We start from the raw sequence: 14481 nt of genomic DNA, 5'->3' as shown, positions 1-14481 counted from the left end.
GTTTAATTCTGTGCACAGTATAAGAATTGCCTGCAATTGCCTGGAGGAATGAGAAGTGAGATTGGACTGTGAACCAAAGAACTTTTCTGAACTTACACACACATTACACACATGTGCACTTAGAATTAGAGGGGGGTTAAGTTAGGTTAGTTAAGTTAAAGTGTGATTCTATTTTCACGTTTAAAGATAATTAAAATCAACTTTCTTTTAAGTAACCATTTGTTTTGATGAATATTCTTGCTGGGTTTATGGGTTCTCTGGGTTCGTAACATTTTGCTGAAATTTAACAACTTTCAATTTGAGTTTAATTTTCAAAAGTAACATTAAAATTGGTGGTAAAAATTGATTTTTTTTTCCTTAATTTAGATCAAATGTAGTAGATATTTTAATTAACTATAAACATCTGATTACCAGTAAACCGAGTTCTCCATCTTTAACAGAGAAAATTGTCATTTAATAAATCAAATCAGGTTATTTTTATTCTTGTGTTCCAGGATGTCATTAGCACAGTTTAAAACAAGGTGACCTTCTTGCCCTTTCAGTGAGTGAATGGTGCATGGTTTGGAATCAATAAAGAACACAGAAATATCTATTTTGTGTGAAAGATAATTGTATCAGCATCAAATATTCTGCAAGTTATGGAGAAAACAAGATTATTACTATACTGTTTCAATAGTTCATCAAATATAGAGTCAAATAACACTGAAACAGGGCCTTTAACTGACATGTCCATGGTGTCTATAGCCTATGTCTTTTCTAATTGTATGGAGTAGAATTTGGTCCTTCACCTTCAATGGTTTGGCAAATTAAGTGCTTGTTGAGATACTTCAAAATGTTAAAAAAGTACCTGCCTTACACATACCCAAGTATTACATTTCAGATAGCAATTGCCCTCTGATTTCCCTCTTCCAATAGCATATCTTAATCTATGCTTTGTTGTTTTGCTGAATTAGATCATGGTTGTGGGTTTGTTTTGTCAGCTAACAGTATCTAAGGCCAGAATGAGCTACCCAGTATCCATGGAGCATAGTTTATTTCACCAAGGACCCTCAGCATGTTAATACTTAAATCATGCTTCACAAATGTGCCAATGTGTACAAAGTTTTACTGTGCTGCCCTAATCCACCCACTGCAAGCTTCTCCTTTCCTGCCCACCAGACAAGAAAAACAATGCCACAGCTCAGTTTTCCAAATACTTTGTCTGACGCCTTGAAGGAGAAACAGGAAATTCTAAGGATTTAGCAAATGCTCCTTGATAATGGAATATGCAGCATTGACTGTGTGTGATTCCCTTGGTAGTAGATTTGAACTTAGGAATGTAAACCCTTTCTGCTTCCTGTAGAGAACAAATTCAGTTATTCTGGTTTCAGTCTTCTTTGCAATATCTTCTGTTTCCTATATAATTCAACCTCTGGGCTTCCATTCTCTTGAGTGTTGAAAGAGCTCTGAGTTGCCAGAGACTCCACTTGTGTGACAATTCTGGCTTTCTTGCAGATTTCAATTTTAAAAAATCTCTCTTTAATGCATTTTTGAACAGATGAGTGCATTGCCTCAAAAGGGCTATCGGTTGAGCAACATAATGCAGGAATTCATGTACATTAAGCTGATTATTAACAGAACAAATTGCGCATATAGGCAATTGGCAACCCAAATTGGAGATGTCCTGCATGTAATCACCCAGTTAGAGAGGAAACCACATTATGAGCAATATGCAAAATTGAAAGAGGTGCAAGTAAATCTTTCCTTTAATTGGAAAGTGTTTACCAGTCGCAGAATTTTATTCCAATTTTCATTAGAAATATGAATTTTGAATAAAATTCTGCGACTGGTAAACTCTTCTTCTCTATGTGCAAAACATTCACTAATACAGTTTAAAGTTGTTCATAGAGCTCATATGTCTAAAGATAAACTCCATCGCTTTTATTCTCATATTGATCCTATATGTGATAAATGTCAATTGGAAATAGCTTCCCTTACACATATGTTTTGGTCCTGTCCCTCTTTACAGAATTATTGGAAGGAAATTTTTTCCATTATATCTACTGTTTTGAATATTGATTTACAACCACATCCCATTACTGCAATTTTTGGATTACCTATGATAGATTTGACTTATTTATCTCTTCCTGCGGATCGTATGATTGCTTTTCTTACACTAATGGCTAGAAGATCTATACTATTAAATTGGAAAGAGGTAAATCCTCCCACTGTTTTCCAATGGTTTACCCAAACCATACTATGTTTAAATTTAGAGAAAATTAGAAACTCTGTCTATGAATCCCCTTCTAAGTTTGAGTTAACCTGGCGACCATTTATTCAATATTTTCATTTGTGGTGAGTTGATCTGGCTCTGTTTTCTTTTTATGATTATGTATGATAATTGGGCTGTAAGATGAGATCGGAGTGATCGGCGTGGTTTAGCTATATCTGTAGGTTTTTTTTTAAGTTTTTTTTTTAAAGTTTTTTTTTAATTCAGATTTGTTTTTTCTTCTTTTTTGGGGTTTTTTTTTCTCTTTTTTAATATATTGTTATTAATTATATCTTTTTTTTAGATATAGTTCACACCCTAAACTGATCAAAAAAAATTTTTTTTTATGATATATTTTTATTCTGTAATATTATTGTTTAATATCTCTGTATTAATTCATTACTTACTATGTATTTTTTTATATCTCTTTGAACTGTATGTGTTTATAAATTATAATAATAATAAAAAGATTGAAAAAGAAAAGGAAAGTGTGTTTGAAGAGTATCACACAAGAGAATGCAAAAGAATGTGTCGTATTTTAATGCAGTTAACAAAAAATTGCTGTGAAATAGTACTGGTTATTGGTGGAGGTGAAAAAGTGAATCAAGGTGCCATGGGGGCGTATACTTCCCTTGGGATGTTAAAAGTGAGGAAAATTTATCTGGGGTTCACTTTGGAACTGTTGGAAATTGCAGAACTTGTTGAATGTAAAGCTGGTTAGTTGGAAAATAAGAATAAAGGGAAATGCTGTCCTGATTCTGGAAGGGTGTAGAAGGAATTGGAATGGTGTAGAAGCAGGAAATAAAATGAGCAAAGGAGAAAAATTAAAGAACATTGAAATATTTTGTGAACTCTGATGCTGAAGTATTCCATTGACAGATGCAATGGAGCCTGGGAAACTGGAAAAATAGATTAGGATCCCCATTGGAGGCAGAATGGAATGAATTTTGATTGAGGAGATTGCTGGTATTGTTATAAAAGTAGCTCAGTAGATTGTACCTCAATAGGAGATAAAAAGGAGTCAAGGAAGAGGAAAGTTGAAGTATGACCTTGTGAAAATGAGTCAAGTATGAAAATTGACAGCATTGGAGAACAATTTTTATAGATCACAGGATACAACAGCAATGTGCTGGGAAAAAATAAATGAAGAATGGAGACCAAAGTAAGACTGAAACAGAGATTGGTCTGCAGAGTCCTGGTTTGGACCTATTCATAGTTCCATAGCCATACCTTGTTTGAAAGTAAATGGTTATATGGTTAAAACATTAGTTTGAATGGTAGTTTGGATAAACTGATTAATAGACCATAGCCCCTTGTATTTATTGATTCATAATGGTGGAGGATTAGCCATCACCCAACATGAGAAGAATTTAAATTTATCAAAGACAATATTTTATGACTAAAAGATGTATTGGAGGATTGTTATTTTATGATGGACTAGATGTGATTAATCATTGATAATGGGGTTGTTAAATGTTGGAAGACATTTTGTGAGAGGATTCAGGAGGAAGAGGAGCATAAATTCCAAGCCAATAATGTGCTATAAACCAGTGGTTCTCAACCTTTTTCTTTCCACTCATATACCTCTTTAAGTAATCCCTATGCCATAAGTGCTCTGTGATTAGTAAGGGATTGCTTAAGGTGGTATGTGAGTGGGAATGGAAGGTTGAGGATCACTGTTCTAGACCCGATTATTACTGAAATATTTTGCTTGAGAAAAATTGTCATTGGCCCATTTCCTTTGGAGTTATAAAACCATGCAATAACAAGTCAATTAAGTATGATCAAAACAGCAGTGGTTTTCAAACTTTTTCTTTTCACCCACATACCACCTTAAGTAATCCCTTACTTATCACAGATCACCTATGGCATAGAGAACATTTAAAGTGGTATGTGAGAGGAAAGAAAAAGGTTGAGAACCCTGCTATATACAAAAATTCATACAAAATGTCAATATGGGTACAGTAAAACCCCTGGTTATCCAGCTGATGTCAGATAAGCGAGTCTTCCAGTTGCTTGACACTGCATGTTTGTGTGAATGGAGAACTAACAACGAGGTGCGCCAATTTTAAACTTCCATTTTTTTTACCCATTTATTTTCCACAGTTTGTGAGAAAAAATATTGAAAAGAACTGTTTAAAAAATTATTTGGATTTAAATGAGGAGAAAAATATTTTTAAAGTTTTAGCATTGTATAATTTCCTCAATATCATGGTAACTTTTAATTCTTAAGATTTAGCTTGCCTGTAGCACAGCTAGTAATATACGCTCCACACATTTAAAGTCCCAAGAGATTAAGAATATCATGCTTTAGAATAACTAGGCCCACTTTATATGCAGCCACTATTTGCTCAATCCAAGTCTTCAATCAAAAAGGTGCCATGAGCTTCTAAACTAAATTTGTGCATTCAAGTGAACTTTGAGCCTCTCTAAACGATTTCTGTCTTTGATTTGTAATAGCAGGGCTGAAAGCAGAGGTACCAATGCATCACATGACCCTTTCACTCCAGGTCAAGTTACTAACTTCTCAGAAGATAACAGGAGAATTGCTTTCCTATTGAAAGAATTGAATGCAGAGAGAGAATCTAATAAAAAGGTGTGTTACCAAAAATTTAGATGAACCGTGCTCTGTATCTATGGCAAAAATGTCTCTGTACTTTTATTGGCAATATCTTTTTGAATTTCTGTCTGTCGAAATTTAAATCAATATTATGCAATTACTTCAAATATATTCTATCTTTTTCTATAAAATGCTTCTTTTAAACTCGATGTGAAATTTAGGATTGATTTGACACTATAATATGTTCCACTTTATGTCCACAATAAGGCAGATTTACAAAGAGATCACTAATTTGCATATAATCCTAGTATGTTTATATATGAAAATTTGGGCTTACTGCAAAACTCAAATTCTAACAGTCAATTTTTTTTATTTATCTGCTTAAAATGTCATGGATACCTCATATTTGAATATTATTTCATGTTGCAGAATCTCTGTGTTTGTAGAAGGTGAAGTAGTAATTAGTACTCTGTGTTAGTACTTTTTGATTAATTCCGTATGTTGATAGCAATTATCAGGGGTGCAGTGCTAATTTTTTAGATCCAAAAATGGCAAAAAGGAGGTGCAAGATCTGCCCCCTGAGGTGAGCTCTGCCAGCACTAGATCCCTGGCAATCTTCAGAGATTTTCTCAATTTCATTCTTGCATACTTTCATTTCAAGTTGCTAATGTTTTAATTTCATTTATTTGTGACTCAAAATGGTATGCCTTACCTGATCTTTCAAGTTCACATTTTGCAAAATGTTTCTACTTTTCAGCTTCAAGATAAACTGTCAGAAAATGAGACTGAATTGGAAGTTGCAAAATTGGATTTGGAATTACAGGAAAAAGCAATAGAAGCCAGAGTGGCTGAAAAGGCTGCAGGTACACGTTATGTAGAACTTCAGTGGTTTGCTAGATGGATATCTGAAACTGCAGCAATTTGACATGATATCAAGAGAATTAGCTGTGTTTACTAAAGGTGCAAAGGTTTAAAGTTTTTGACAGTTTTAAGTGATATGTCAAATGAGTGAATCAGGGACCCTGGTACCAGCAGGCTGGACAGGTTTTTACCTGAATTCATACTGATATTGGCATTAAATGCATTGTTAACACCATGTCAATTCAATCACAAAAGAAGTTGTTTGTTTTGTTGGAAGGCCTTGAGTCAACATGGGAGAATAATGATTACTAGTGCCTTTACCCTTCATCCAGCAGTTCAAACATTGCTTATTGTTTTAGGTGGTTCAAAGCATCATGGACAGCATCCTTTGGTTGCATTGGCACATATCTACAACTGAGCCTATTCTTACCAAACTACTAGCCTATACAATATATATTGAAGACATGCTTTTGTAGTTCAAATTTAATTTTTAAATTTTAAATTTAGACGTACAACGTGGTAACAGGCCACTTCGGCCGAGTTCGTGCCGCCCAATTGCACCCAATTAACCTATACCTCTGGTACGTTTCAAACAGTGGGAGGCAACCGGAGTCCTCGGAGAAAACCCACACAGACCTTGGGAGAACATACAAACTCCTTACAGACAGCGTGGGATTTAAACCTCCATCCCATTCACTGCTGCAGTATCGGCTTTGTGCTGACTGCTACGCCGCATTTAATTATTTTTGTCCTCTAACTACTGAGACTTATAAAGAGATTGAATTTAAATTATATTTCTCTCGCTTCTTATCATACACTAGGTTTCAGTGTTTAGCTCCAAAGCTTTATTTTTATTTCTGTTTTAATCAGCTCTATTTTTACTTTCTGCTCAAAAGTAAGGAATGAAAAGGTTAAGCCAAGGATTGAGGAAAACAGAATAATATCTGTAAATTAAAAATAATCTTTAATGTTTTGTGTGGTGCCATTTAAATTCTTTAATTTAGACATACAGCACGGTAACAAGCCCTTTCAGCCCACAGCCTGTGCCGTCCAATTACACCCAATTTGATTTGAACCCCAGTCCCAATCGCTGGCACTGTAACAGCAATGAGCTAACTGCTACACTAACCATGTTGCCCATTTTTCTCACTAACCTTTTGTGTGAAGAAAAATTCAGGCCTCTAGGATTCTGCAAAAAAAAATGGAACTATCTGTACAGTATAAAAGGTGTGAATGGAAATGCATAGTTTTAGATGCCCATTTACACATTACAATTGGGGTTTCAATGATAAATAGCTGTTTTGAATGATTATTAATTCTGCATAATAATTATTGCAGTGTTTTGAACATAGAAAAAGTGGCAAAATCAATCGTTACATTTTAATGCCACGTTCCTTCAAAGGATAAACTAAAAGGGTGAGGTTGTGCAATTGGCCATTATTTAATAGTAATGTATTTAAATAACTGCATAATTTTGTTCCTCAACAATTTACGATGATATGTGATCACCTCTGACCACGTCCTCCTGTGGAATGGCCATCCTAATTCTAAATCGGGGAGCTCAAAGGGAGTCTGATTGGTAAGGGAGGAAACCAGTCTCATTCAGGATGGAGCAATTGTAAGGGAAGGGTCAACAATAAACATAACCATTTGAAGGAAGATGGATAAACTTCATTGAATGGGAGAGTCTCATTCTTCAGCTAAGACTGATGTATGTGCACCTTATAGATGACATTTTCCAGATTCTAATTTCAAAATTTCTAATTTCCTAATTTTAAAAAGTGACATCTTCAAGGAAACATGGGCTACAATATTCAAAATTACTATCTTTTTAATCCAATAAACCAAACTTTGTAAATGCAGCTTTATGTAGCTTTAATTCGTTGATAAAACAGATAAATATTTTGCAAAACTTCGCATTATGATTTTCATAACCATGAATAATAGACAAAGCATATACTGTATTAAAAAAAACAATATTTAACTTCGAAGAGATATACAAGCAGAAATAAGACGAATTCAAATAAAATCTCGTGCTCACGTCTCCTTCATAGTTCGTTGAAAAATGAAATGCAAGCTCCTAGTCTGCACAGATATTACGACATACTATGTTATAGTCACTATGGTAACACTACAAACAATAGTCTTTCTTAAAATTAACTAAGAATCAAAAACACGTTGTAACCTTTACACACCTGATATGCCAATTACATCAGTTGAAAGTTGTTAATTGACGGTAATGGCGCCAGACAACAGATCTGATGTGCCACTATCATAATAAAGATAATTATAATGAGTTTATTGTCATATAAATTATACATAATTCTTGCTGCAGTCAAACAGATACTTTGTGTAAAAAAGAGAACTACTATAGTATACATTAAATTAAGAGAGGATGCAAAAGATAGAATTATTAATATTCACAGTTTCCATAGTACTTGGGGGAAAAAAAAGTGATGTTGTAACAGTGCATAAGAGCAGACCATGATGAGTGTAACAAGGGAAGATTCAAGAACCTGATAACCACTGGAGAGAAACTTTGTTAAGCCTGGAGGTGCTGATCATCAGGCATCTGTATCTTCTGCCCAAAGATAGCAGTGAGAAGAGGTTGTGATCAGAGTGATGGGGGTCATTTATGATGTTGGCTGCCCATGTAGAGGCAACACCTCACATGCATGTCTTCATGGAGGGGAAATTGGAGCCTGTGATGGACTTGGCCATGTTTGCTACCTTCTGCATTCCTGGGCACTCGAATTACCAAACTGGGCTGAGATGCAACCAGTCAGTATACTTTCCACAGTTGAAATTTCATAGAGTAACCTCCTCAGATTTCTTTGAATTTATGGATATTGGCGTGTCTTCACTGTTGCCTCGACGTGTTGATTTCAGGAGACGTCTTTGATATAGGACTCCCAGGAACTTCAGGATACTAACCTCTATACCTCCAATTAATGAGGACAAGTGCATGGTCCCTCCCAATCCCCTTCCTAAAATTAACAATAAGCTCATTGATCTTGCTGATTTTGAGAACAAACTTGTTGTTCTCACATTGTTTCATTACTACCTTTCACCACTACATCATCAATCTTGTATTAAATTTTGGATTTCTCTGATCCTTATAGCATATACTGTTAATTTTTTGGTGGGCAAGATTTAATATTTAGAATGATTGATTACCACAAATAATATTATTCTAATTATCTCCATTGTTTGAGATTGAATTATGCTATAATAAAAGCTCTGCTTTTATTAGATACTCTCCTTGCAGTTTATGGAGTGCAAATCAGATGATTTATGGCATCAGAAGTAGATAGAGACATAAAGAGAGCTTCTAGTACATAGACCTTTATAAATCAAAGCACTGAGTTCAGGAGTTGAGATGTTATATTGATATTATACAAGATGTTGGTGAGGCCAAATTTCAAGTATTGTATACAGTTAATGGGAAATATATCAATAAAATTGAAAGAGTGCTGAGAAAAAAAATGTAAGGATGATCCCAGGATTTGAGTTGTTGAGTTACAAAGAAAGATTGAATGTAAGGACTTTATTCCCCGGACCTTCAAAAAAATGAGGAAAATTGAGTTATACCTGATTCTAAGGCATAGAAATAGGATAAATAGATTTTTCCTCTGAGGTTGGTTGAGATAAGAACAAGAGGACATGGGTTAAGGGTGAAAGGTGAAATATTTAAGGGGAACATTGGGGGGAACTTCTTCACTGAGAGGGTGGTGAGAGTGTGGAAGGAGCTGCCAGCAGAAGTGAGGGATGCAGTTTTGACCAACGTTAAAGAGAAATTACATGGATGAGTGGGGTATGCTCTGGGTGCAGGTCTATGGGACTTGGCTAAATAATAGTTCAGCACAGACTAGATGGAAAAAAGGGTCTGTTTCTGTGTTGTATTGATCCATGTTAAATACTTTTCAGTTTTACCTTGCAATTTGTGATGTTGGAATGCAAATATTTTTAAGAACTTTGGGATGTGAGTATATAAATGATTAATGCATCTATTTGCTTTTGTGGCATTTGTACTCAGTGACAACAAAAATAAATATGTTTAATCCTCTGTTTCAAAAAAAAAGAAATTTCAGACATCTGCACAAATGTTTGTGTACAAGTAGCCCATGAAATAATATCAGGATTTCATTGTTACTGGTGATTTGATATGGTTCATTAATTTATAATTGCTGTATCTTGAATTTTCTAAATGTGCGTGTCATTGGAGCCAGGTTGTGATTTGAACATTTGATGTTTTTTGAGAGTAGCATCTATTAATTTCTACTGCTGCAACATATGGAGGTTCTGTAATTGTTTTGCAGTGATATAAAACTGTTTTTGACAGTTGCACAGATGAGGCAGAAATTAGAGTTGAACCCTGACTGTGAAAGATACTGAGGTTGACTAACAAATTGGGATGGAATTTCTCTGCAAATTGATGTGAGAATTTAAGTGTATTACAGAGAAATATAGTCAATGGAAAGTCTGTAATCTCAGATCAGAGAGTAGAACAGAATTCAAGGTTTTCTCCTCATCACCATTAGAACAAAAATTTTAACGAATTGGGCTGAAATTCCTGTTCAACATTGCATGACCCAATAACTGTGTCTTTAGCTGTCAACTGATTGAAGAAGCTATCTATGTCAAGACCAAAACCAGCTGAAGCAAATATGATCAACGTGAAATATGAACTCTCAAGATGCTTTTGAAGACCAAAAAGCAGAGTTAAAAAAACTCGGCTTCTCCCTCCCACTTGACTTTTTCTCTCCCTCCCACTCGACTTTTTCTCTCCCTCCCATGCGACTCTTTCTCTCCCTCCCACGTGACTCTCTCTCCCTCCCACGCGACTCTCCCTCCCACGCGACTCTCTCTCGCCCTCCCACGCGACTCTCTCTCGCCCTCCCACTCGACTCTTGTCCTCCCACTCGACTCTCTCTCACCCTCCCTCCCGACTCTCTCTTTCCCTCCCTCCTGTCTCTTTCTCATCCTCCCTCCCTCCCTCTAATTTCTCTAGGCCATTTCATGTCAGGCTTCTGTCTGGAGGCTGGCTACAAGTGCGGATCAAAAACTTAAAACTTACCTTTCAGAGACTAGCTCAAAAAGGCTGCCCCAGCATCACATTCATATCGAGAGGCGCCTTGTAGCACCCTCTGGAGCCAATGGAGGCAGGGTGATTGGTGGCATAGCGCCACCTATCATAAATACGCGGCAGACCAATGGCTATCTTCCCTACCCATAATCCCCCAAGCAGCTGGAATCACTCTGTGCTTCCCAAAACAGTTCCAGGTGCATGAAGGATTATGGGTAGGGAAGATGGCATTTGCTCTTCCACATTTTGAGCTGCAGAGAGCTGCCCCAAAGGCTGAAGCAGCCCGGTGAGGCTATCACCTGGAATGAGGTGGTCTCATCCAAGGCATGCATTGTGGTGTTGGCGATGTCCTGTCTGGCATAGGCAAAGGCTGCTTGTGCCTCATTGGGGTCGGGAAAGGTGGTGATTTGGACCAATGGGTGGACCTTGTCTGAGAAGCAGATGACCCACTGAAGTAGTAAGAGAAGAGCCTTAGGCACCTGCAGAGGGCCGTAAGCATGTTGGGGAGGGGAAGCTCCAATAGGGGGCACATGCATTTGGGGTCAGGACTGATGACACCATGTTCCATGATGCACCCCAGGATGGCGAGATGGGTGGTACGGAACACGCCCTGTTGTAGGTGAGGTGCAGGGCCTCTGCTGTCTGGAGAAATCTCTCCAGCTAGGCATCATGGTCCTGCTGGTCATGACTGCAGATGGTGATATTGTCCAGGTGCAGGAAAGTCGCTCTTATGTTGTGTTGGTCTAGCATGCGTTCCCTCTTCTGCTGAAACACGGAGACTCCATTTGTGACCCCAAACGGGACCTGGCAGATCTGGTAGAGACACCCGTCTGCCTCAAAGGCTGTATAAGGTTTAACCTGGGCATGGATGGGGTAGGTCGACTTCGTGGAGAAAACCCTGTACTGGGCTATCTCGTTGACCATGTCAGCAATGCGGGGCAGTGGGTGTGCTGGTTGATGGTCTGACTATAATTGATGACCATCCTGAGATTGCTTCCCCTTTTTACGACAAGGACCTGGGCTCTCTAGGGGCTGGTGCTTGGCTCTATAACTCTTTCTGCTAGAAGAAGTCTCACCTCAGCCTTGATAAAGGCCACACAGTAGCGCCTGCTCAGCCACTATAGGTTTGCAGTCTAGCGTCGGTTAGTTGGATGGAGGGAGCGGGCACCCGTAGGGTGGAGAGCCCGTAGGTGGACTGGGGGTGTCGCTGAACTTTGTGCTGTTGATGGTGAGGTGGGGGGGGGGGAAGGAGTGAGCCACCAAAGGCAAGGGTAAGGCTGTGGAGGAGACACTGGAGGTCCAGTCCTAAGATAACTGGGAAACCACGCTTGGGCATGACCAGCAGCCTGTTCACCTCCCACTGTCAAGTTCACTGAGCAGCACCCTAGTGCCATGATGGAGTGGTCCTGGAACACGAAAGTGAAGCAAAGTTGGCTGGGTATACTTTGAGTTTCAGCGTACGGACCACATTTGGGTGCACAAAGCTCTCAGTACTACCGCTATCAAACAGGCATTTTATTACCTTCCCATTGACAGCAATGTCCATCATTGAGAACCTGAGCCTGTGGGGAATGTACTCCATTAGCGTGGTGGATGCTAGGACTGCCTCAGGGTCTGAAGCACTGCTCCCCAGTGGTTGTGGCGAGTAGCAGCCAGTGGATGACTATAGGACCATGGAATGCAATGAGTGCACAGTTTTATCGACCTCATCATTTGGTCGGCGAGTTGGGTGGTTGGGGGTTGGCTGGCTCATGATGACGGCACATAGGATACATAAATGGCATTGGCATGGTCCAGCAAGGTGGCCGGACGTGATGTCATTAATGCAGGCACAAGTGATGTCATGGATACAGGCTGAAGTTAGGCGGTGAAAGATGGTAGCACCCGTGGTGAGCACATGGTGGTGGCGCTGTTGGACGGCCAGGCCATAAGTGATGTCATTGGTGCAGGCAGAAGTGGCGGGTGGAGTAATGGTGCTACCCAGCATTCACACGTAGGGGCACCCAGAGAGTCAAGAGTGCCCAAGAGACTTCACTAATGGATTATTGTTTACAAAATGGCAACAGATTAAAGAACTTGTCGGAGCCGCATTCTTTCTGGAGTAGAACTTGCTGTGGTTTTGCAAGCAGAGAGAGTCAAACAGGATTTCTCTCTGAGAGAGAGAAAGAGAGAGAGAGACAGGCAGACAGAAATCAGTTCTACAGCTGGAACAGGACAAGCTGTCGTTTGTGGAAAACCCCATTTGGAAGACGGGTTGTGAGTACTTAGTTCATCCTGATCAAAGCCCTTGTGGTCCATTCAAGAAGAGAGGACTGGCTGTCTAATGTTTCACGTGAAATAAAAAAAACAAAAAGGAACTCTATGGTGACCTGAAAGAAAGAAAGAGGTTATCATCTGGAAAACCCTGAGGGGGAAAGTTTCTTCAGCAAGACACTGAAGTGGCTGATTAAAAAAGGAATGAGTTGTGGGTGTCAGAGCACAATGAATCTCTTTCTGAAAACCAACAAGAACCTTCCTGAGCGGTAACTATTTACCTTTCAAGCACCAAAGCCTGGTGAATTTTATAAATGTTAAATTCTGTGCACAGTATAAGAATTGCCCGCAACCAGTGAACTTGGAGGAATGACTGTGAACCAAAGAACTTTTCTGAACTTACACAGACATTACATACATGTCCACTTAGAATTATAAGGGGTTAAGTTAGATTAGTTAAGTCCATAGTGATGTTAAAGTGTGATTCTGTTTTCATGTTTAAAGATAATTAAAAGCAACTTTTGTTTAAGTAACCATTTGTCTTGATGAATATCTATTACTGCTGGGTTTTAAGCTCCTCTGGGCTCGTAACAGTATACTTTAATGAAGTGGCTTTTCTTGCCAGATTGGGAGCAATGTGAGTTCCTCGCGGGGCAGTTCTTTTAGGAGCACCTGTCCGACCCACACCGTGACCCTCAGTACTTAGAGTGGTGGACTGCATCAACAGCAGCGATCTTCTCTTCCACATGGGGCCTCTCAGCGACTATTGTGGTCGTCGTCGGCCAGGCTGGAGGATGAGGGAGGCAAGCATCAAAGACCTCTATGTAGTGAGCTGACCACCTCCATGGTCCAGCCCTTGCACACATACATCTTGGAAGAGTCGCTCTACCTCTCTAACAATCACCCCAGCTTCAATTATGCATGGGCATGCTAACTTTCGCAGTGGCCCCAGGAAACTGTCTGCTGTCTCACCTGGCTGCTGTACCCTGATGCTGAGCAGGTATCGGCTGTAGAGTATGTTCATCAATGGTCGGTACATTCCTTCCAGGATAACCATTGCTGGTTTGAAATCCGTGCTGTCTCGAATAGCCTGGAAAACGTGTGGGCCCAGCTTGGTTCGAAGTATCATGAGATTTTTTTTGGTTTCTATTGATGACCTCAGCCTGTGTGTGGATGATGGCCACTAATGCAGGCTTCCAGATCTCCAAGTATGGTAGAACCTAAGATGTTGAGGGTCAATTTCCAGCCTCTTGATGGTGAGGAACTTCTCCATGGTCCTTTAATTTTAAGCTAATTAAATTGTAAGCGCTGCTGCATGAATAATTCTGACGCTGTGTCCACAAACTGTACAACAGGCTTTAATTAGATTAAACTTGTACACACCAGGTCTCAGTATATGCCTGGCTCCATGTGTCTGAATGTTGCCAAAGGGGCTTGTGATTGACAGCCGTCAGGTGGGCCCAGCCTCCTAGT

At 39.0% G+C, this 14481-nt stretch overlaps 1 protein-coding gene across 9 annotated transcripts in view; it reads left to right on the top strand.

Moving 5' to 3' along the window:
• The window catches only part of mipol1 (mirror-image polydactyly 1), a 263763-nt gene that overhangs the window by 93020 nt on the left and 156262 nt on the right, over window positions 1-14481 (top strand). For 8 of the 9 annotated variants that reach the window (XM_069916782.1, XM_069916780.1, XM_069916784.1 and 5 more), the window contains 2 exons: window positions 4709-4844; window positions 5566-5671. In XM_069916782.1, the coding sequence (XP_069772883.1) occupies window positions 4709-4844; window positions 5566-5671 (242 nt within the window). The remainder of the gene's footprint in view (window positions 1-4708; window positions 4845-5565; window positions 5672-14481) is intronic. The other variant, XM_069916781.1, reaches the window with a different exon arrangement.

The sequence above is a fragment of the Narcine bancroftii genome, chromosome 2 (assembly GCF_036971445.1).
Source record: "Narcine bancroftii isolate sNarBan1 chromosome 2, sNarBan1.hap1, whole genome shotgun sequence".
NCBI lineage: Eukaryota > Metazoa > Chordata > Chondrichthyes > Torpediniformes > Narcinidae > Narcine > Narcine bancroftii.
The sequence above is the reverse complement of the archived record's forward strand: the minus strand, read 5'-3'. Positions and strand labels throughout refer to the sequence as shown.